This window comes from Heterodontus francisci, chromosome 10, assembly GCF_036365525.1.
Source record: "Heterodontus francisci isolate sHetFra1 chromosome 10, sHetFra1.hap1, whole genome shotgun sequence".
In the NCBI taxonomy this organism is placed as follows: domain Eukaryota; kingdom Metazoa; phylum Chordata; class Chondrichthyes; order Heterodontiformes; family Heterodontidae; genus Heterodontus; species Heterodontus francisci.
Window position 1 is genome coordinate 44141584 of NC_090380.1, and position 25224 is coordinate 44166807.

The following is a 25224-nucleotide window of genomic DNA, read 5'->3' on the forward strand; positions in this document are numbered from 1 at the left end:
CAGGGAGAGAGAGGGGGGGGGACAGGGAGAGAGAGGGGGGGGACAGGGAGAGAGGGGGGGGACAGGGAGAGAGGGGGGGGACAGGGAGAGAGGGGGGTGACAGGGAGAGAGGGGGGGACAGGGAGAGAGAGGGGGGGGACAGGGAGAGAGAGGGGGGGACAGGGAGAGAGAGGGGAGAGAGAGGGAGAGAGAGGGGAGAGAGAGGGGGGGACGGGGGGGGGGACAGGGAGAGAGAGGGGGCGAAAGGGAGGGGGGCAGGGCGAGGGAAAGGGGGACAGGGAGAGATAGGGAGGGGGGGACAGGGAGAGAGAGGGGGGGACAGGGAGAGAGAGGGGGGGAAAGGGAGAGAGAGGGGGGGGAGAAAGGGAGAGAGAGGGGGGGGGACAGGGAGAGAGAGGGGGGGGGGACAGGGAGAGAGAGGGGGGGGGGACAGGGAGAGAGAGGGGGGGGGGGGGGACAGGGAGAGAGAGGGGGGGACAGGGAGAGAGAGGGGGGGGGACAGGGAGAGAGAGGGGGGGGACAGGGAGAGAGGGGGGGGGGACAGGGAGAGAGGGGGGGGGGGACAGGGAGAGAGAGGGGGGGACAGGGAGAGAGAGGGGGGGACAGGGAGAGAGAGGGGGGCACAGGGAGAGAGAGGGGGGAAAGGGAGAGAGAGGGGGGAAAGGGAGAGAGGGGGGGGAAAGGGAGAGAGGGGGGGGGAAAGGGAGAGAGGGGGGGGAAGGGAGAGAGGGGGGGGGAAAGGGAGAGAGGGGGGGGGAAAGGGAGAGAGGGGGGGGGGAAAGGGAGGGGGGCAGGGCGAGGGAAAGGGGGACAGGGAGAGAGAGGGGGGAAAGGGAGAGGGGGGGGGGGAAAGGGAGAGAGGGGGGGGAAGGGAGAGGGGGGGGGAAGGGAGAGAGGGGGGGGAAAGGGAGAGAGGGGGGGAAAAGGGAGGGGGGCAGGGCGAGGGAAAGGGGGACAGGGAGAGAGAGGGGGGGGGGACATGGAGAGAGAGGTGGGGGGGACAGGGAGAGAGAGGGGGGGGGGACAGGGAGAGAGAGGGGGGGGACAGGGAGAGAGAGGGGGGGGGGGACAGGGAGAGAGAGGGGGGGGACAGGGAGAGAGAGGGGGGGGACAGGGAGAGAGAGGGGGGGGACAGGGAGAGAGAGGGGGGGGACAGGGAGAGAGAGGGGGGGGGGGACAGGGAGAGAGAGGGGGGGACAGGGAGAGAGAGGGGGGGGACAGGGAGAGAGGGGGGGGGGACAGGGAGAGAGGGGGGGGACAGGGAGAGAGAGGGGGGGGGACAGGGAGAGAGAGGGGGGGGACAGGGAGAGAGAGGGGGGGGGACAGGGAGAGAGAGGGGGGGGGACAGGGAGAGAGAGGGGGGGGGACAGGGAGAGAGAGGGGGGGGACAGGGAGAGAGAGTGGGGGGGGGACAGGGAGAGAGAGGGGGGGGGACAGGGAGAGAGAGGGTGGGGGGACAGGGAGAGAGAGGGTGGGGGGACAGGGAGAGAGAGGGGGGGGGGGACAGGGAGAGAGAGGGGGTGACAGGGAGAGAGAGAGAGGGGGGGGGGGGACAGGGAGAGAGGGGGGGGGGGACAGGGAGAGAGGGGGGGGGACAGGGAGAGAGGGGGGGGACAGGGAGAGAGAGGGGGGACAGGGAGAGAGAGGGGGGGGGACAGGGAGAGAGAGGGGGGGGGACAGGGAGAGAGAGGGGGGGGACAGGGAGAGAGAGGGGGACAGGGAGAGAGAGGGGGGGGGGACAGGGAGAGAGAGGGGGGGGACAGGGAGAGAGAGGGGGGGGACAGGGAGAGAGAGGGGGGGGACAGGGAGAGAGAGGGGGGGGACAGGGAGAGAGAGGGGGGGGGACAGGGAGAGAGAGGGGGGGGGACAGGGAGAGAGAGGGGGGGGACAGGGAGAGAGAGGGGGGGGACAGGGAGAGAGAGGGGAGAGAGAGGGGGGGACGGGGGGGGGACAGGGAGAGAGAGGGGGGCGAAAGGGAGGGGGGCAGAGCGAGGGAAAGGGGGACATGGAGAGAGAGGGGGGGGACAGGGAGAGAGAGGGGTGTGGGACAGGGAGAGGGGGGGGGTCAGGGAGAGAGGGGGGGGGGACAGGGAGAGAGGGGGAGGGGGACAGGGAGAGAGGGGGGGGACAGGGAGAGAGGGGGGGGGGACAGGGAGAGAGGGGGGGGGACAGGGAGAGAGGGGGGGGGACAGGGAGAGAGGGGGGGGGACAGGGAGAGAGAGGGGGGGGACAGGGAGAGAGAGGGGGGGGACAGGGAGAGAGAGGGGGGGGACAGGGAGAGAGAGGGGGGGGACAGGGAGAGAGAGGGGGGGGACAGGGAGAGAGAGGGGGGGGACAGGGAGAGAGAGGGGGGGGACAGGGAGAGAGAGGGGGGGGACAGGGAGAGAGAGGGGGGGGGACAGGGAGAGAGAGGGGGGGACAGGGAGAGAGAGGGGGGGACAGGGAGAGAGAGGGGGGGGAGACAGGGAGAGAGAGGGGGGGGGGACAGGGAGAGAGAGGGGGGAGGACAGGGAGAGAGAGGGGGGGGGGGACAGGGAGAGAGAGGGGGGGGGGGACAGGGAGAGAGGGGGGGGGGGGACAGGGAGAGAGAGGGGGGGGGACAGGGAGAGAGAGGGGGGGGACAGGGAGAGAGAGGGGGGGGGGACAGGGAGAGAGAGGGGGGGGACAGGGAGAGAGAGGGGGGGGACAGGGAGAGAGAGGGGGGGGACAGGGAGAGAGAGGGGGGGGACAGGGAGAGAGAGGGGGGGGACAGGGAGAGAGAGGGGGGGACAGGGAGAGAGAGGGGGGGACAGGGAGAGAGAGGGGGGGACAGGGAGAGAGAGGGGGGGGAGACAGCGAGAGAGAGGGGGGGGAGTCAGGGAGAGAGAGGGGGGGGGACAGGGAGAGAGAGAGGGGGGGACAGGGAGAGAGGGGGCGGGACAGGGAGAGAGAGGGGGCGGGACAGGGAGAGAGAGGGGGCGGGACAGGGAGAGAGAGGGGGCGGGACAGGGGGAGAGAGGGGGCGGGACAGGGGGAGAGAGGGGGCGGGACAGGGGGAGAGAGGGGGCGGGACAGGGGGAGAGAGGGGGCGGGACAGGGGGAGAGAGGGGGCGGGACAGGGGGAGAGAGGGGGCGGGACAGGGGGAGAGAGGGGGCGGGACAGGGGGAGAGAGGGGGCGGGACAGGGGGAGAGAGGGGGCGGGACAGGGGGAGAGAGGGGGCGGGACAGGGGGAGAGAGGGGGCGGGACAGGGGGAGAGAGGGGGCGGGACAGGGGGAGAGAGGGGGCGGGACAGGGGGAGAGAGGGGGCGGGACAGGGGGAGAGAGGGGGCGGGACAGGGGGAGAGAGGGGGCGGGACAGGGGGAGAGAGGGGGCGGGACAGGGGGAGAGAGGGGGCGGGACAGGGGGAGAGAGGGGGCGGGACAGGGGGAGAGAGGGGGCGGGACAGGGGGAGAGAGGGGGCGGGACAGGGGGAGAGAGGGGGCGGGACAGGGGGAGAGAGGGGGCGGGACAGGGGGAGAGAGGGGGCGGGACAGGGGGAGAGAGGGGGCGGGACAGGGGGAGAGAGGGGGCGGGACAGGGGGAGAGAGGGGGCGGGACAGGGGGAGAGAGGGGGCGGGACAGGGGGAGAGAGGGGGCGGGACAGGGGGAGAGAGGGGGCGGGACAGGGGGAGAGAGGGGGCGGGACAGGGGGAGAGAGGGGGCGGGACAGGGGGAGAGAGGGGGCGGGACAAGGGGAGAGAGGGGGCGGGACAGGGGGAGAGAGGGGGCGGGACAGGGGGAGAGAGGGGGCGGGACAGGGGGAGAGAGGGGGCGGGACAGGGGGAGAGAGGGGGCGGGACAGGGGGAGAGAGGGGGCGGGACAGGGGGAGAGAGGGGGAGAGAGGGGGCGGGACAGGGGGAGAGAGGGGGGGGAACGGGGAGAGGGGGGGAACGGGGAGGGGGGGGAGAACGGGGAGGGGGGGGAGAACGGGGAGGGGGGGGAGAACGGGGAGGGGGGGGAGAACGGGGAGGGGGGGGAACGGGGAGAACAGGGAGAGAGGAGTGAACAGGGAGAGAGAGGGGTGGACAGGGAGAGAGGAGTGGACAGGGAGAGAGAAGAGTGGACAGGGAGAGAGAAGAGTGGACAGGGAGAGAGAAGAGTGGACAGGGAGAGAGAGGAGTGGACAGGGAGAGAGAGGAGTGGACAGGGAGAGAGAGGAGTGGAGACAGGGAGAGGGAGGGGGGACAGGGAGAGGGAGGGGGGACAGGGAGAGGGAGGGGGTCAGGGAGAGGGAGAGAGAGAGGGAGGGGGACAGGGAGGGGGACAGGGAGAGAGAGAGGGAGGGGGACAGGGAGAGATAGAGTGGTGGACAGGGAGAGAGCGAGGGGGGGGGCACAGGGAGAGAGCGAGGGGGGGGGACAGGGAGAGAGCGAGAGGGGTGGGGACAGGGAGAGAGCGAGAGGGGTGGGGACAGGGAGAGAGCGAGAGGGGTGGGGACAGGGAGAGAGCGAGAGGGGTGGGGACAGGGAGAGAGCGAGAGGGGTGGGGACAGGGAGAGAGCGAGAGGGGTGGGGACAGGGAGAGAGCGAGAGGGGGGGGACAGGAAGAGAGCGAGAGGGGGGGACAGGAAGAGAGCGAGAGGGGGGGACAGGAAGAGAGCGAGAGGGGGGGACAGGAAGAGAGCGAGAGGGGGGGGGACAGGAAGAGAGCGAGAGGGGGGGACAGGAAGAGAGCGAGAGGGGGGGACAGGAAGAGAGCAAGAGGGGGGGACAGGAAGAGAGCGAGAGGGGGGGACAGGAAGAGAGCGAGGGGAGGGGACAGGAAGAGAGCGAGAGGGGGGCCAGGGAGAGAGAGAGAGGGGGGGACAGGGAGAGAGAGAGAGGGGGTCAGGGAGAGAGAAAGGGAGACAGAGAGAGAGAGGAGTCAGAGAGAGGTTAGAGTGGGGGCAGATGGGGCAAAGAGACTGTGGGGCAGAGAGAGAGATGGGCAGAAAGAGAAAGAGAAAGAGAGGCAGAGATGGAGAGAGAGAGAGGATGACACAGAGGGGAATAGGAACCACAGAGAGGGGTACATAAATTGATTAGTCTGGCGTACAATCTTACAGTTAATGACGAAACATTTTGTAACCGAATAATACATGCAGTAACAACCGCTCAATATTTTACAGTAAAGCGTTTTGTTAATAATTATCTTGTCAGAGCTGAATCAGAATCCACAGAGATATAGACATAAGTGAATTAAGGGAATCGCTTTATTGGGGGAATTGAAGGGTGCTGTTTATCTGTCATTGTGTTTATCTAATTTTGTCACTAGCTTCAGTGAGCAAATGACATTTTTTCCATGCTGTTGTTTCTGTATTTTAGAATCCAGGATCTGGTTTCACAGCCTGTCAAAATGAATAAACTAGTCTTGGCTACCTACCATTAATCTCTCGGTCCTTTCCTGTCCCGTTCTGCTTTTCTGTTTAACATGACTCTTCTGAAGGACTATCTGCTTCCCTGTATAACATTCTCCTGATTTGGAGATCACTGCCCTTTTGTTGGCTGCCCTGTCTTCAGACACGTATTAGAAGCAGATGGAGAAGTTGCACAAACATTGACCATCACAGGTCTTATGACAATAGCAGTGTGAGAAATGGTCCATCTTCCTCGTGCTGATTTTTCTACTGCCTTACCTCAATGACCACAATAACAATCCTCTCCTCGAGTGTTATGGTTTATTATATGAATTTGCACTCCTGACACATTGTGAATCTACAGAGGTCATCCGATAAGGTCCATCTACCACCCTGTGACATGGTGTAGCTAACTCTATTCTGTCAGCACAAGTAATTCGCTTTGGCATTTCATACTATTTAGCTTGATAGCTAATACAGTTGTGCTGCTCTCCATTGATGTTTATATGCTGAGCTACTTTATTTATAGGGAGAAATGTGTTTTGATGGCATTAGATTGGTTATACAATTTATATACAGCTTAATTGCCCCCACATCCGTGGCTGAGAAAATAATTTTGTCAAATGTCCGTGGAGTAACTTGTCGGTGTCTATCCCTGTGCACCACCAGCCTCATACAATGCACTACTCTACACCATCACTCACTTACCAACAATTTCCATCAATCACGACTCATACCTCACACTCATAGCTTCAGGCCAGCCTTACACACTTAGGTCTGCTGCAAGCCTCACATCCATATATCACAGCTTGCACACACTGCCCACTATTCAAACATGACAGCCACATCACCCAAACACATTGCAGCACAATCACTAACACATTTCCCTCTCTCTTGCAAGACATGTAACTGAAGGCAGCAGCACCTAACTGGTGGGGATAGACACAGCTGTATTTCCTCACCCCGATGGAGGAGACGGTGCTTGCCATCATTGGACTGGCCATGATTGAGGCCGTGACTAGTGGTGGGACAAAAAGGATTGAAAATTACAGTATATTCCTACCTAATTCCCCTCATCCCACAAACTCTTCTGATTCCCAAGCTGCGGATGCTGTAAGCATGCACCTCTTGCCTCTGTCATCGCAATCCTACCCCTGTGTCTTTCTCCTTTCAGATTACCAAGAACTGCCACCTGGCCAGGCAGCATAAATGCAAGAGGAAGAAGAAACTGATGATGGTGAAACACCATCAGTCGATCTCACTAATGGAGCCACCAGCTTAGAAACTGGCATTGCGGGTATTTAGAGCTTAGCTTAGAGGCAGCATCTGCACATGGTGAGTCACCAGGAATGAGTGGTCTACAGGCAGGCAGGGGGAAAAGAGTAGTGTAGATACTAGCTCCCCAGAAGGTGAAATCACACATGTGTTCTGCTGCTGAGAACTCAGATGAAGACTTTGATGGGGTGATATACAGAACAAGGCTGACTGGCATGCACACAGAAATGCTTGGTGCATTGGCAAGCATACCAGAAAGCCTGCTGTCTGTGTCAAGGAGCATGGAGGAATCTACAGATTCCATCCTTTCCAGCGTGAAAGTGGTGGCCAACTCCATGAGAACATTTGCAGAACCAACCAGGATGCAGTGTCTGATGGCCAATGCCTCAGCTTCCATTGCAGCATAAGCAGAAGCCCCCACCATCTGGATGCTGCAGTGGGAGCTCAGACTGAAGTCATGCAATCTCAGCTAGTTGATGTGCAAGCACCCAGAATACTGCCATGGTGGCTGCAGATACCAGTGCTAAAAGGGGCCTACAGGATGTCACAGCAGTCCAGCAATCTGTCTTCCAACACATTACTAGGATTGTTGAGGTGTCAGTCCAGGGCAGTGCTAGTGGCTCCACTGAGCATGAACCTACTGTCCACCCTCAGGATGACAACATTCATCCTCCCCCCACTGCCACTCTGCCAGTGCCCTTGTTGCTGCTTATCTGCCAACTAGTCCAGACCGTTCCCACTCATGCCGAGGTGGTGCAGTCCAAAGCCAGGCCTTCCAGGACCGAGCAGCTCAAGGTCATCCTCCAAGGCCATCTCTAACTTACTCCACTGAAAGTCAGCAGCCTTCCATCAGACATGCTACAGCCACTGGGATAGCACTGTGCAGGAGCACTGGGACAGTCAGAGACACTAAGGGAATGCGCAAGGGTGATTAGTTGACTTTTGTATGGAATACTGGAAGGTTTATTTGATTACGTCAGTTTGGAATAGCTGTTTTGTGATGGCTACAATTCTGAAACAAAATCTAAGGGGACACTGTGATGGTCAGTAACATAGGGAAGGCAATCTATGGGACTGTTGTTCAATGGGGAATCAGGGCGCTATTCATTGATACCACAGTCAAATGAGTCAATCATGGACAACCCAGTTGGAAATCTAAAAGCAAAATACTGCGGACGCTGGAAATCTGAAATAAAAACAAGAAATGCTGGAAATACTCAGCAGGTCTGGCAGCATCTGTGGAGACAGAAGCAGAGTTAGCATTTCAGGTCAGTGACCCTTCTTCAGAACTAGCAAATATTAGAAATGTAAAAGGTCATAAGCAAGCAAAGCGGGGGTGGGGCAAGAGATAACAAAGGAAAAGGTGTAAATAGGACAAGGTCACAGAATACCTGACCAGAAGGTCGTGGAGCAAAGGCAAACAATATGTTAATGGTGTGTTGAAAGACCAAGCATGAGTATAGATAGGGTGTTAACAGACTGAAAATTGAACAGCCGCAAGTACAAACATGAAAAAAAGTGGGTAAGCAAACTGAACAAACTAAGATGAAATAAAATAAACACAAAAAAAATGTTAAAAAAAGGAAAAAGAAAAAAATAACTGAAAATAAAAGTAAAATGTAGCCCGTCATGCTCTGAAATTATTGAACTCAATGTTCAGTCTGGCAGGCTGTAGTGTGCCTAATCGGTAAATGAGATGCTGTTCCTTGAGCTTGTGTTGATGTTCACTGGAACACTGCAGCAATCCCAGGACAGAGATGTGAGCATGAGAGCAGGGGGGAAGTGTTGAAATGACAAGCAACCGGAAGCTAGGGGTCCTGCTTGCGGACTGAGTGGAGGTGTTCCGCAAAGCGGTCACCCAGTCTGCATTTGGTCTCCCCAATGTAGAGGAGACCACATAGCGAGCAGCGAATACAATATACTAAATTAAAAGAAGTACAAGTAAATCGCTGCTTCACCTGAAAGGAGTGTTTGGGGCTAGGGATAGTGAGGAGAGAGGAGGTAAATGGGCAGGTATTACACCTCCTGCGATTGCAGGGGAAGGTGCCATGGGAAGGGGATGAGGTGGTGGGGGTAATGGAGGAGTGGACCAGGGTGTTACGGAGGGAACGATCCCTTCGGAATGCTGACAGGGGAAGGGAGGGGAAGATGCATTTGGTAGTGGCATCATGCTGGAGGTGGCAGAAATGGCGGAGGATGATCCTTTGGATATGGAGGCTGATGGGGTGGAAAGTGAGGACAAGGGGAACCCTGTCGCGGTTCTGGGAGGGAGGGGAAGGGGTGAGGGTAGAGGTGCAGGAAATGGGCCGGACACGGTTGAGGGCCCTGTCAACCACAGTGGGGGGGAATCCTCGGTTGAGGATGAAGGAAGACATATCTGAAGTGCTGTCATGGAAGGTAGCATCATCAGAGCAGATGCGTTGGAGATGGAGAAACTGGGAGAATGGAATGGAGTCCTTACAGGAGGCAGGGTCTGAAGAAGTGTAGTCGAGGTAGCTGTGGGAGTCCGTGGGCTTATAATTGATATTAGGAGACAGCCTATCACCAGAGATAGAGATAGAGAAGTCGAGGAAGGGAAGGGAAGTGTCGGAGATGGACCATGTAAAGGTGAGAGAAGGGTGGAAATTAGAAGCAAAGTTGATAAAGTTTTCCAGTTCGGGGCGGGAGCAGGAAACGGTACCAATACAGTCATCAATGTACCGGAAAAAGAGTTAGGGGAGGGGGCCTGAGTAGGACTGGAACATGTAATGTTGTCACAATTGGAGTACTGCAGGCTCCAAAGCAGTCCAGGCAGTGCAAGTATTGCTTAAGCACGTCAATGGGCTGCTCAATGAGATTTTCTGTGGTATGTTTGCTGCCCACGTGTACTCGCGTAACACACTGCAGTCGTGAGCCAGGAGGTCATCGGATTGCCATTGCCACCCACTTGCCACCCTCTGATTTGACTTCATAGCTTAAATACTGATAGTACTGCAGACTAGTATAAACAAAAGGCATCATGACAGCTACCAGTGCCAGGATCTCACCCTAACAGCAGTGCGGGTGTACCCGTACCAGATGGACTGCAGCGGTTCAAGAAGGCAGCTCACCACCACCTGTTCAAGGGCAATTATGGATGGGCAACAAATGCTGGCCTTGCCAGCGACACCCACATCCCATGAAAGAATTAAAGAAAAAGTACTGGGTATTCACCTGCATGATATGCTGAGCATGGTCACACACCAAACTAACATTCAGGGGGTGGAAACCTTTGTGGTTGCAGTACATTTCTGCATTTAGATGCAGTGCCCACAAACCCATGTGTGTGCGGTCAATAGCACCCTGCACCTTGGGGAAGCCCATTAAACTGGCTTGCACACTTTTCCTCGCTTTACTATAGTCAGATAGAACACAATGTACTCCCCTCTCCTAGCATACAGTCAGTCACCTCCCTTATATGCAGTGGACAGCAAGCCGGGAGTTGTTACAGATGTCACCCCATTCCAGCCTAGAAGGATCCCAATGTGAAAAAGTTCATGGACAAGTTACCTTCATAGCCACTGGCAGTGCCATCCTCATCCTGCTCCGAGGCTGCAAGTCTGCCTGCAAAAGTTGGCAGATTTCAGTGAGCACCTCCTTCATTAAACAAAGAATGCATGGACTGATCCTCACTGAGATTAAGGGAAGAGAATTGCTCCCTGAAGACCCTGGGTAGGTATGACCTCCTGCTGACAGCTCCTCTTCCCCTCCCTCTGCCAGCAGCTTGTCCTCCTCTGTGTTTCCCCTGCTCAATTTCCCCGACAAGCTGTAGGCCTAGGGGGAAATGGTAACTACAGCACCCAAGACTGGGAGCAAGTGGTCTGATCAGAATCCTTGAGGTCAGAACCAAGGCCTTCACCAAATGCAACACCACTCCCTATCGGCATCACCAACTTTAAATAGCAGTAGAAAACTCACAGCACTTCTACAAACTCAGCAACTAACCTGAAAGTAGTTGATGATCCCTTTAAATAGAGCTGGTGTTGGTTGTTGTTGGGGGGGCGGGGCAGAAAGACAGTGGTGTCCTTCCTGCCAAAAATACGCGCACTACAGAGCCAAATTTTGCAGCCGCATTCTCTAGAGACTTGGCTGTTTAAATCTTATCACTGTGTATATACGAATGAGACCTGTTAGAAACTTTCACATTGTAATCTCAAACACACACATACCTGAAATGGTTGCTACTTGGTTTTGGAATCAGTGAAGCAATGTAATCTAAATCATTCCACCAATATTTGTTTTGTGTTATAAACACTGGACTTTGTAACATGATTATGTTTTAAAAACTGATTTTTAAAGTTTAAGATGGACTCTGTAAAATCAGTGTCCTCACATTCATTCTGCTAAAGGACAAGACAGAAATCTTGGTTACCAAGACACAGAACACAGATCAAATACTTTTTTTTGAAGAAGAAACAGAGACTGCAGGGGTAACAGCCAAAAAACAATGAGTTTCACCCTCCCAGACTTTCGGGTCATAAACAAGGAGTCAGTGATTCTGAAGATGCAAATGGACCAAGCAACTATTAACACCTGGAACCAGCGGAAGGCCCACGTGACTCTGTGAAAGCAGAGTACTTACAAAGTACTATTTCGTTAATTGGTATTTCTTTTAGTTTATTTGTTATAATAAAGTCATAAAAAGTGAAATCTTGTGTTATCCTTTAAATTGATCTGGGGTTCACATCTCGTATTTTTCACGTTAACAATTTCAGAGGTCATAACATTTGTGTGTTTTCCTCTCACAACCTGCCCTTGCATTTATTTCATATTCTATTTAATGACAATTCATTTTAATTTTTCAGTTCTTCAAAAGAATCCAGCCTGAAACAGCGGCCCAGATTTTGTTGGAGCAGGGCATCGCACGGCCTGTCACATCAATTAGACTTGTTCATGCATGTTTAGGTTGAAACATTTTTTCCAAGAAAGTTGATGGAAGTGCGACCTGATAACAACAGTGAGGGCAACAAGACACCTGGACCTCAACGAACAATGGGACCAACAATTTTTCTTGTCAATGTAATTGAAAGATTAAGAAATGAACAGAGAAAGGACAGAATGAAGATGAATTAGAGTGGGTAAATTCAATGGCAAATATGTTACAGAAAAATAGAAAGAAAAAAATTGGATTAAGAGGGAAAGAAAAGAGGCAAAGGAAAAAAGGTAAAAAAAATAAATAAATTTGACATTTTTAAAACCTCCAACAACAATCAGAACCGAACAAAATGGGTATCTACATATAATTTGTTCACTTTCTAGGCAAGAGAGGTTGATTGGCAGTCATTAAAAATTATCACATCATTAAAAGGTACTTATTCTATAAATTAATTGACAACTTTCTGTCATGAGCCTAAAGGACAATTAATATGCAAACACAGTTACTTCATGAAAATCGGGGACATTAAAAGCGAGATACTGTTTTTGCGAAACATTGAAAATCAGTCAGTACTTTGTGGTGATTCGCAATTCATGGCATATCTCTTCCTTACTGCACGTTGCTCGCCAATTTACATATTAATAACGGCATGCATCTTTCACATGCTGTTTTTTCCAAGCAAATTCTGGACTACTGACTTTATTATTCTTTGCGAAATGCTGATCAACCTGCTGCGTTTTCAGCATTTTGTTTTTAATACTCCAGGGCATTAGAGTATTTTTTTCCCAGACACTTCTGAAGTGCAGTCACAGTTGCTATCCAGGCAACCAATATTTAAAAGACTCTGACAATTTCTGTACATTTTAAAGGAATATTATAGTTAAGTAGCTAATTAGAGTACACCTACAACCTCACCACAGGCAAGTTAAAGACAAAGCAATTTTTTTTAATCTTGCCATTGCCTATGGATATAACCAAAGAAAGAAATACAAAATATTCCTTTAAACGTCCTATTGATAATGCCTCCTTACGATTTTGATATGTGCAATACTTTTAATTACAGCACTGAGATACTAAAAGAATGGAAGTTTGAAACATAATTGTTTAGGGTGCCCCAGAGCAGAACCTTACTAAATAAAAGCTTTTACTGATCCAGATTTACATTCGTAAACTTGCTCTCCACTATATATTGTTTAAGTAATGAAAACCTAAAATTAAAGATACACAAGGATTTAATTCACAGAATATAGAGAAAAATATATTTTATTAGTCTGAGAAACACAAGCTGAACTGCACATACAGAAATACTACATTGATTAACACTGGAAACAAAAAATTATATGCCTTTAGAAAGTTATTTATCTTCTTGCCTCAGCTATCTTTTCTTATATCCTTCTTAAGTCACCTTTTAAACTTACCAAATGCACTATTCCTTGTGCCGAAGACCCAAGCTCATCCTTGTGACTCTGTAAACAAGTTGACTACTTCAAGTGACAGAATGGGAAAAAGGTGGTAGGTGAAATATTTAAAATTTTATTTAAAACTGTTTCTTTAATCCACTTTTCGGTTTTATATGGCCATTACAGTGAAGAAACTACAGTTGGGTGTAATTTAGCTGTTTGTTTCAGTATTAGTGTTTGACTTGAAATTGGTAAGCCCAGGGAACCTGCTAATTGTCCAACTAGCAGTCTAAGGTTTAAAATTTTAAAATTTCAGGAACAGGACAGCAATCAACTGTTCACATAACAGAGGGATAAGATGGCTGCTTACTCAGACTCTGAATACATTCTACATAATTAGACTGTCTTTTTTCTACACTTTTATGTAACTTAGAACAACTATGCAATTAAAGAGTTCAATTCTTGAATTCCTGTTCTTTGACAGGACATGGAAAAAACCTAGAAAGTAATACATATAACCAGATGAAAATGACAGCATGAAAAGACCAGCTGGTCTATCAAGTCTGCCTAATACTCCAACTACGAAAATCAGTATCAATCCAAATGTGCAATTGCAGAACAGATGCATTTGAACGAGCTTGCCTTCTCTACACTATCCTCAAGCTCTTAAGAGCCGAGATATCTCAATCTAGTTTTCACAGGTAAATTGCTAATTGAATAATTATTCAACTTGATCCACAGTTAAACATAAATTAAAGGTCACAAACCATCTTTTACAGCTATATGCAAGGTGCCAATGAGCGGGCTGGTGGCAGGGGGTAGGGGCATAAAATTGGGTGGGAGGTGGGGGGGGGGGGGGGGGGGCGCTATTCCCGACCCCCTCCTGCCCCCACTGCAATTTTATATGAGGTAGCGGCGAGAAATAGCCTGCATGCCCCAGGACAATCAAGGCCCTCAAGTAGCCAATTAACTGCCACTTAAGAGCCTCCTCCCGCTGCTGAGGATATTGTACTCTCGGCAGACAGACGGCAAAGGCCCCAAGAATACCTCCAGGTAAAACCTGGCAGCCTTCTTGCAGGCTCGGTGGGGGGTGGGGGGTGGGAGCTTTCCTGATCAGGCACCCTGTGCCCCACGGATGGCCATCCCTGAAGCCCCAATTGCCCCCACTGCACAATATTACACCCCACCCCTCTTGCCTCACCAGGGCCCAGCCGACTGTTCCCAATGAGGCCCCAAAAACATTTCCGAGTTCTGGGGCCGTCCTTCACCTTGCATGTGATGTCTGGGCGTAGTCCCAACAGTGACCATCGCTCCCATTGGTGCTGCTGGGACTAAGAGCTGCCGGCCTGCTGATTGGCCAGCAGCTCCAATAGGCAGGACTTCCTGCCTCAAAGAGGTGAAAGTCCCACTCAAGACCAAGTAAGGGCCTGGGGAGCGAAAAATCCCAGTGTGGCACCCCAGGCCCAGCAGAGGTGGGCTCGCCCCCAACCTTTCAGCCAGTGAGTGGGGCCTTGGGCCAGTTGGCGGGGCCTCTGGCCAACGTTAAATTCCAGCCAAGGGAATTTCTCTCCAAGGAACATCATATTCAAGGTAATCATTATTAAAAATTAAACTTATAATTTTCCTAAGGTTCACCTGTTTGTTCATATGGCAGGTAAAATGTATTGATTACTAATTAATTCAGTAATCAAAAAGAAATTGACATCACCTTGCCCAACAGTTGTATTTCTAGCAACTAGACTGCAATTTTATTGAACTGCCACAGTGCACTTTTTCTGACTGTGATTGCACGTGCATCCATAATAAGGAATGACAATAGCCAAATATATCATGTTATAGATAAAAACTGGAATACATTATGTAAACATTGAAAGGGTGAAAAAAATTAGGTACCAGGCCTGTGACAAAAAAGGACTTCTTTCTCCATGGTTTCTTATTTTCTTTTTCTTTACTGTGTCTCCTGATTGGAATTAATTTTAAAACATCAAACAGAATGGGAATTTAAGGGAAAACACATTGATTAGAGAAGTGAAAGGTCTACAGTCTTTGAAGGAGCAAAGTATGCTTAATATATGAATACTTTGCTTGCAAAGCTTGTCAAAAGTGAAGCCATCACGAGAAACAATCACTGTAATCTAATCCAGAAAGCTGCTCTTGCCCTGATTCAAATGGGTCAACCGAGTTAATGGCACGGTGCTCCAAGATTGTATTAGTGTCATAAAATGCATATGTTGTATATATTTACAATTTATATCAACCACCACCTGTTGCAAGTGCCCATCTTCAAAGAACTTTATATACTTATGAAACACAAGGACAGAACACAGTTCCGTGGCTGTGTATTAGACCAACTTTTGGCTACGTGGAAAAGTGCAGAGTGACGTAACAATACTGGAGAGAGAGCTAAGAATGGGGAAGATCATTCAGCTCTCTTAATTAATCAATCCAGAGAGATCCTAACGTCTCCACTGTACAATGTAATTGTTTCTCAAATGATTTCAGGATTTTGCCACCACTACTCTATCTGGAAATTTCTGCCACATTGATCACTCTTTGTGTGAGGAGTTTCCTGATATCTACCCAAAAAGTGTTGACCTAGTTTGAATCTAGGTCTTATAGTTCTACTCTTGCAGTTTAAAGTAATATTTAAGGTTAACTTTTTCTAAACCCTTGAGCTCAATGGAAAGGAATATCGGGCAGGGTATAACTGCAGCCACTCTGCTATGCTCTGTTTTAATCCCCTGCCAGAGTTTAAAGTTCTGGTCAATGCATGGCTCTTAATTAAGTACATCCTTTGAAATAATAAACCGATCAAGTCTCCTGGTGCCACCATTAAAAATAATGATTATCACCCATTCATTTATAAGTGAGCTCAAAAATATGTAATCTCATTGGTGTCCTAATCTTCCTTTGCTGAACTAAGTGTTACTGAAACAAAGGCCTCAAGTCACAACAAATTGAGTTAATCAAATTTCAATACCATCTGTAAAAGTTAACTTGCTTGGTATAGTAGAAACTTTTTATATGAAAATTGTGATACAGCTCAGTAAGGAACAGTTGATTGTAAAGAAAGTTAATTTTTTTAATGGGTCACAAGAAACCGCCTTCTGAATGCCAGCTGTCACCAGCAAAAACACTGTACAAAAATGAAGCAGCACAGAAATTAAAACATATCTCGTCAATAAAGGTACCAGTGAAGGAGCTGATGATTAATTTAATTGCTGGAATTAAAATGGCAGTTACAAACTTCAGTTCGATTGTACCCTTGCAATTCACTCTCAGGGATTCATTGTTTACACTATTGTCATGCTTCAAAAAAATAATACCAATTCCTGCATTTCAGAAGGCAAAATTGAACAGAAAATATTTTAAAAATGCATATTTTATTAAAAATTTGCTTCATTTGAGAATGGGTGGAAAGTGTAGGTGAGATGCCAGCATTAAACTGCAAATGATTAGAATCATGTCTTGCCAATATTGAAGAAATAAACTGATGCTTTTATCATTTGGCCTTGAATAGCCTTTTAATAAGGATAATTAAAAATATAAGTGGGTGAAATGAAATTTAATACCGTCAAAAGTAAAATATTGCAAAAAAAAAAGCAACTCACAACGAAGGGGATAGAAATTGTACAAGGAGACTTAAAGGGGTTAACAGTAGACTATTCAATTTTACTGTCAAGACAATGCAGAAAAACAAAATTTAAAAAATGAGATGATTAGGATACATAGCCAGAACAGTGTAATGTATGACTACAGAAATTCTGGTGAGATTTTATAATACATTAATCAGACTACAGGTAGAGTACATAGTACAATGTTGTGATTTAAAAGTGACGGACATTGATTGTGACAGGATAGGGAATTGCAACACGAATGATCCTAATTGTAAAGGGGATTAACTATAAAGAAGAGATTAGAAAAGCTTAAACTCCACAGTCTTGAGAGAAGATTAAAGGAAGACCTCGCTGAGTTAAAGCATTAAAAGGTACACATACTTCATGTTAAATCAGGCAGTAGAGGACACAAATTCAAATTAGTGAAAAATAAATTTTTATACAGATCTAAGAAAAAGTTCTTTATTCACAACATGATAAAGAATTGGACCAATCAACCAAGAATGGCACTGTATATCATTTTTACAGCATGGTAGGAGGTCATTTACCTCATAAGCTCACTGAAAGAGCAATCCACTTAGTTACATTTCCCAGCCCTTTCAAAATTTTCTGCATCAAATATTGATCCACTTACCTTTTAAAACACAACTTACTGTTTACAAATTCAAATTGGCTTTCCTTAATTAGCACATCATTATAAATGAGAATTAATTTTACCCTGTTACAGCTGCTAGAAACTTACCCACCACTGCCACAACAGAGGCGTTACATTGGCAACCCTCCAGTCACCTGACCTGCCATCTCTATCTAAGGATCTTTGATTATGGTCAAAGTCTCCAATATTTTTTCTGACTTCCCTCAGTATTCCAAGATGCATACCATCAGGGTGCCTTTTCCAGTTGAGTTCCACTTTTTACTTCCTTACTACTTCCTTATCTGATGTTATCTTATTGGATAGCTTCATCTCCTCATGTATCCTTTCATTCCCACTACTAGTCCTCTGTGGAAAAAATGTAGAATTAGATAACACTTTTAACTTGGACAATGTCCCAAGTTGCTTCACAGAGGTGTAAATAGACAAAAATGGATGCTGAGACAAAGGAGGAGATTTTAGGAGGGGTGACCAAAAGCTTGAGCAAAGAAGTGGGTGTTAAGGAGGTCCTTAAATTTGCGGATGACACTAAGATCGGTGGAGTTGTGGATAGTGCCGAAGGATGTTGTAGGGTACAGAGGGACATAGATAGGCTGCAGAGCTGGGCTGAGAGATGACAAATGGAGTTTAATGCGGAAAAGTGTGAGGTGATTCACTTTGGAAGGAGTAACAGGAATGCAGAGTACTGGGCTAATGGGAAGATTCTTGGTAGTGTAGATGAACAGAGAGATCTTGGTGTCCAGGTACATAAATCCCTGAAGGTTGCTACCCAGGTTAATAGGGCTGTTAAGAAGGCATATGGTGTGTTAGCTTTTATTAGTAGGGGCATCGAGTTTCGGAGCCACGAGGTCATGCTGCAGCTGTACAAAACTCTGGTGAGACCGCACCTGGAGTATTGCGTGCAGTTCTGGTCACCGCATTATAGGAAGGATGTGGAAGCTTTGGAAAGGGTGCAGAGGAGATTTACTAGGATGTTGCCTGGTCTGGAGGGAAGGTCTTACGAGGAAAGGCTGAGGGACTTGAGGTTGTTTTCATTGGAGAGAAGGAGGAAGAGAGGTGACTTAATAGAGACATATAAGATAATCAGAGGGTTAGATAGGGTGGATAGTGAGAGTCTTTTTCCTCGGATGGTGATGGCAAACACGAGGGGACATAGCTTTAAGTTGAGGGGTGATAGATATAGGACAGATGTCAGAGGTAGTTTCTGTACTCAGAGTAGTAGGGGCGTGGAACGCCCTGCCTGCAGCAGTAGTAGACTCACCAACTTTAAGGGCATTTAAGTGGTCATTGGATAGACATATGGATGGAAATGGAATAGTGTAGGTCAGATGGTTTCACAGGTCGGCGCAACATCGAGGGCTGAAGGGCCTGTACTGCGCTGTAATGTTCTAATTCTAATTCTAAAAAGGGAGGATGTACAAGAGGTCAGAGTTAGAGAAAGAGAGAGTTTGGGGAGGCGCAGTAGTTATAAGGCTGAACATGGTTAGACAGATTAGATGGGGCCAGGCTATTGAGGGATTGAAACTCAAGCATGAGAATCTTAAATCTGAGGAACTGGTGACCAACAGCCAATGAACGTCAGCAGGACAGAGGCAATGAGAGAGCAGGACTTGGTACAAAATAGCACGTCTATTTTTCTGAGTATGGAATCTTCTATTTTTGCTGTGTTCCTGAACGTAGCTCCTCATTCATTCCCTTTGACAACCACAAATTCTACAATGCCACAACATTACTTTTGATTATCCTCTTCAGAGATTCAGCTGCAAATGTCACTTTGTCAATTCAAAACTCTCGGCGACTTATTGCACTACTTCTCTTCCTGCTCCTGATGGATAGTTGCCCACATCCCTTCGTCACTAAGTGCTCTATCTGTGGGATGACCATTTACTGGAATGTACATTCTATGAACTCTTCAACCTCTCGTTTGTGATGGAGTGTTCCAGTTACTCAGAAACATTAAGCCCACGGACTATCAGAAACACTTCCTCCAAGTAGTCATCTGGAATCACAAAGCATCCAGGACCTCCCACATCACACAGATACCACATATTACAGGTTTGAGCTGTCTTTAATATTAAGCTGAACTGTTTTCTGCTAAAATTTTAATACAAATGTTCACAACTTAGCAACTTAACCCCTTTAAATTTAATTTTAGACTAAATGCACCTAAAAGCTAAACTGCAAAGGTTAAACCCCCCACTGGATTGACTCTTTTCTCTCCTCTGGTCTTTCATTGTTCAAAACTAAACTGGGGCATTGGAATACATAAGGAATGAGCTTTAATAAAAAAAAAGATAGACTTGCACTGATATAGTGCCTTTCATGACCACAGGTCATCCCAAAGCACTTTACAACTAATGAAGTACTTGTGAAGTGTAGTCACTGCTGTAACGTTAGAAATGCAGCAGCCAAATTGTGCACAGCAAGCTCCCACAAACAGTAATGTGATAATGACCAGATAATCTGTTCTTGTGATTTTGTCTGCCGGACAAATATTGGCCACGTCACCCTGGGTAACTCCCCTGCGCTTGTTCAAGATAGTGCCATGGGATCTTTTACATCCACCTGAAAGGGCAGATGGGGCCTTGATTTAACGTTTCATCAGAAAGACACGCCTCTGACAGTGCAGCACTCTTGCACTGGAGTGCCAGCCTTGCTTTTTGTGTTCAAGTCCAAGACCGTGACTTGAACCAATAGGTCAAACAACGTTTGCTTATCATGTTCTTAAACAATTAACATGCTTTTGATTCATTGTAAATACTTCTGCAACAGTAAATTAACTAAAATAATTCTCCTTCAAAGATCCAAGTCCAGTAAGTAGTTGTGCTCAATGTAACGAAGAAGGCTTATATAGCATCTTTCATACCCTTGGAATGCACCAAAGCATTTCACAGCCAGTTAATTACTTTTTAAATGTCATCACTGATGTTGGTAAATGCAGCAGTCAATTTGCACACAGAAAGGCCCCAGAAGCGGTAATGGAAAAAAAACCCAGATAATCTGTTTTAGTGGTGTTGGTTGAAAGGTAAGTGTTCGCCAGAATACCAGGAAGAACTCCATGACTCTTCTTAAAATAGTACTGAGCGACCTTTTACATCCACTTGAACAGGACTCAGTTTAACATTTGTCCAAAAGACGGTACATCTGACAGTGCAGCACTCACTCAGTACCGCATTGAACTGTAGCCTGGATTACGTGCTCAAACCTCTGGAGTAGAACCTGAACCCACAACCTTCTGATTTAAGAGGGAGGAATGCTTTCACTGAACCAGGTGCATAAATCTCTTAATTTCAGTTAACTTTACACAAAATGTGAGGCCAATATTAGAGATGAGGAATTACACTAGCATAACAACCACCAATTGAATCATCTTCCAGGTCTCGTACAATAACTAAATCCATGCTTCCTTATAGAATTAGAATTAGAACATTACAGCGCAGTACAGGCCCTTCAGCCCTCGATGTTGCGCCGACCTGTGAAACCATCTGACCTACACTATTCCATTTCCATCCATATGTCTATCCAATGACCACTTAAATGCCCTTAAAGTTGGCGAGTCTACTACTGCTGCAGGCAGGGCGTTCCACGCCCCTACTACTCTCTGAGTACAGAAACTACCTCTGACATCTGTCCTATATCTATCACCCCTCAACTTAAAGCTATGTCCCCTCGTGTTTGCCATCACCATCCGAGGAAAAAGACTCTCACTATCCACCCTATCTAACCCTCTGATTATCTTATATGTCTCTATTAAGTCACCTCTCCTCCTCCTTCTCTCCAACGAAAACAACCTCAAGTCCCTCAGCCTTTCCTCGTAAGACCTTGCCTCCATACCAGGCAACATCCTAGTAAATCTCCTCTGCACCCTTTCCATAGCTTCCACATCCTTCCTATAATGCGGTGACCAGAACTGCACGCAATACTCCAGGTGCGGTCTCACCAGAGTTTTGTACAGCTGCAGCATGACCTCGTGGCTCCGAAACTCGATGCCCCTACTAATAAAAGCTAACACACCATATGCCTTCTTAACAGCCCTATTAACCTGGGTAGCAACCTTCAGGGATTTATGCACCTGGACACCAAGATCTCTCTGTTCATCTACACTACCAAGAATCTTCCCATTAGCCCAGTACTCTGCATTCCTGTTACTCCTTACAAAGTGAATCATCTCGCACTTTTCCGCATTAAACTCCATTTGCCATCTCTCAGCCCAGCTCTGCAGCCTATCTATGTCCCTCTGTACCCTACAACATCCTTCGGCACTATCCACAACTCCACCGACCTTAGTGTCATCCGCAAATTTACTAACCCACCCTTCTACACCCTCTTCCAGGTCATTTATAAAAATGACAAACAGCAGTGGCCCCAAAACAGATCCTTGCGGTACACCACTAGTAACTAAACTCCAGGATGAACATTTGCCATCAACCACCACCCTCTGTCTTCTTTCAGCTAGCCAATTTCTGATCCAAAGCTCTAAATCCCCTTCAAGCCCATACTTCCGTATTTTCTGCAATAGCCTACCGTGGGGAACCTTATCAAACGCCTTACTGAAATCCATATACACCACATCCACTGCATGAGGGTAACCTCATCCACCTGTTTGGTCACCTTCTCGAAAAACTCAATAAGGTTTGTGAGGCACGACCTACCCGTCACAAAACCGTGCTGACTATCGCTAATGAACTTATTCTTTTCAAGACGATTATAAATCCTGTCTCTTATAACCTTTTCCAACATTTTACCCACAACCGAAGTAAGGCTCACAGGTCTATAATTACCAGGGCTGTCTCTACTCCCCTTCTTGAACAAGGGGACAACATTTGCTATCCTCCAGTCTTCCGGCACTATTCCTGTCGACAATGACGACATAAAGATCAAGGACAAAGGCTCTGCAATCTCCTCCCTAGCTTCCCAGAGAATGCTAAGATAAATCCCATCTGGCCCAGGGGACTTATCTATTTTCACACTTTCCAAAATTGATAACACCTCCTCCTTGTGAACCTCAATCCCATCTAGCCTCGTAGCCTGAATCTCAGTATTCTCCTCGACAACATTTTCTTTCTCTACTGTAAATACTGATGCAAAATATTCATTTAACACTTCCCCTATCTCCTCTGATTCCACACACAACTTCCCACTACTATCCTTGATTGGCCCTAATCTAACTCTAGTCATTCTTTTATTCCTGATATACCTATAGAAAGCCTTAGGGTTTTCCCTGATCCGATCCACCAATGACTTCTTGTGTCCTCTCCTTGCTCTTCTTAGCTCTTCCTTTAGATCCTTCCTGGCTAGCTTGTAACGCTCAAGCGCCCTAACTGAGCCTTCACATCTCATCCTAACATAAGCCTTCTTCTTCCTCTTGACAAGCGCTTCAACTTCTTCAGTAAACCACGGCTCCCTCGCTCAACAACTTCCTCCCTGCCTCACAGGTACATACTTATCAAGGACACGCAGTAGCTGCTCCTTGAATAAGCTCCACATTTCGATTGTTCCCATCCCCCGCAGTTTCCTTCCCCATCCTACGCATCCTAAATCTTGCCTAATCGCATCATAATTTCCTTTCCCCCAGCTATAATTCTTGCCCTGCGGTATATACCTGTCCCTGCCCATCGCTAAGGTAAACCTAACCGAATTGTGATCACTATCACCAAAGTGCTCACCTACATCTAAATCTAACACCTGTCCGGGTTCATTACCCAGTACCAAATCCAATGTGGCATCGCCCCTGGTTGGCCTGTCTACATACTGTGTCAGAAAACCCTCCTGCACACACTGGACAAAAACTGACCCATCTAAAGTACTCGAACTATAGTATTTCCAGTCGATATTTGGAAAGTTAAAGTCTCCCATAACAACTACCCTGCTACTCTCGCCCCTGTCGAGAATCATCTTCGCTATCCTTTCCTCTACATCTCTGGAACTATTTGGAGGTCTATAAATGACTCCCAACAGGATAACCTCACCTCTCCTGTTTCTAACCTCGGCCCATACTACCTCAGTAGACGAGTCCTCAAACGTCCTTTCTGTCGCTGTAATACTCTCCTTGATTAACAATGCCACACCCCCCCCTCTTTTACCATCTTCTCTGTTCTTACTGAAACATCTAAATCCCGGAACCTGCAACATCCATTCCTGCCCCTGCTCTACCCATGTCTCCGAAATGGCCACTACATCGAGATCCCAGGTACCAACCCATGCTGCAAGCTCACCCACCTTATTCCGGATGCTCCTGGCGTTGAAGTAGACACACTTTAAACCAGGTTCTTGCTTGCCAGTGCCCTCTTGCGTCCTTGTAACCTTATCCCTGACCTCACTACTCTCAACATCCTGTACACTGGCACTACATTTTAGGTTCCCATTCCCCTGCTGAATTAGTTTAAACCCCCCCGAAGAGCACTAGCAAATCTCCCCCCCAGGATATTGGTACCCCTCTGGTTCAGGTGAAGACCATCCTGTTTGTAGAGGTCCCACCTACCCCAGAAAGAGCCCCAATTATCCAGGAAACCAAAACCCTCCCTCCTGCACCATCCCTGCAGCCACGTGTTCAACTCCTCTCTCTCCCTATTCCTCGCTTCGCTATCATGTTGCACGGGCAACAACCCAGAGATAACAACTCTGTTTGTTCTCGCTCTGAGCTTCCACCCTAGCTCCCTGAATTTCTGTCTTAAATCCCCATGTCTCTTCCTACCTATGCTCTACATCATGCAAGTGGACGAGCAATCTATTCTAATGTCTTCTCTGAACCGAATTGTTTTCCAGTACATTCAATTTATGTTGTATTTGGTTGATTGAGAGATGTTAGCTTGGAAGAATTTACATGCAGATTACTTAAATCTCATATGAATACCATCAAATCCAAGTCCTCTAGCATTCTGAGTACACTCAGACATGACTTTTCAGGAAATAAGAGTTCCCTTCCCCACTTTACAGTCTTGGTAGCTGGTATTTAAGCACAGGTTTTTCAAACTAAATACAAATTGTGGCACTGTGGAATAATTAATAATTGTATCAATAGGCATAGAAACAGATAACTGCAATATCATTTTGTGATTTTTCCTCATGGCAATATGTGTAATTTAATTAAGCTATTCAACATTTAATATGCTATTTTCATACTCGTTAAAAACCATAAATGTCACCAACCTGATAAAAGTTATGTTTTTGCATTTTGTTTCTAAGGTTATTTACATAGAGAAAAATAAGACAAGTTAACCACACAAGTAATGGATCTGAAAACATTCAATGTAATACTTAAATATATTGTGGAATTAATAACACAATATATCCCTCAGATAAAAAAACTGAATACTTACTGAAATGAAAACGCATTTACAATATGCAATGATGCAAAAGTTAACATTTATCTATGAAAGAGCATTTTGTATTTAAATGTACCATAAGCTACATATTCTAAGAAAGCATTTGAAGGATCTGTAAATGAATAGTGAAGTAAACTTCACTCAAAATACTTTAACGCTGCTTATACAAGTATTCAGAACAATTCTGGTACTGCTTAACCAAGGTAATACTGAGGTAGTGCTGCTTTATTTATACCACTGGAACGCAGAGGCAGAAAAATTAGTTTCCATGAAAGCACACATCTGTCTACTTCCCACGATACTATATTTCCAGGACCACAGCCAATAAACAGAAAATATAGCGTCAACTGCTGAATATGGGAGTGAAGATTTATCTTAGAAGCTATGACAATGCTAATAAGATCAAATAGATTAACATTCGAATAGAGCTATGGTTCTTAATTCAGAATCCTGAGAATTTACAGAATGGGCTGTTGGAAGGTCAGGTGCGTGCACACTCAACTGTGATAATACAAAAGTATGCAATGCGACAGACTTACCTCACATGCTTCACCAGTCTCAAGTGATACAGTGGGTCTCTCTTTATCATGGATAGGCTCAGTATGGTTGTTTAACATTTCTGTCCGGAAGTTAAAAAAATGTAAATATATCATGAAACCAACAAATTACAGTAACTTATGAATGATTAAAATTGTACAAGTAA

The 25224-nt window shown here is 47.9% G+C and overlaps 1 protein-coding gene across 7 annotated transcripts in view; it reads right to left on the bottom strand.

Moving 5' to 3' along the window:
• LOC137374430 (rho guanine nucleotide exchange factor TIAM1-like) overlaps positions 1 to 25224 on the bottom strand; it is a 428220-nt gene that overhangs the window by 121726 nt on the left and 281270 nt on the right. For all 7 annotated transcript variants that reach the window (XM_068040529.1, XM_068040530.1, XM_068040531.1 and 4 more), the window contains one exon: positions 25061 to 25140. In XM_068040529.1, coding sequence (XP_067896630.1) covers positions 25061 to 25140 — 80 coding nt within the window. The remainder of the gene's footprint in view (positions 1 to 25060; positions 25141 to 25224) is intronic.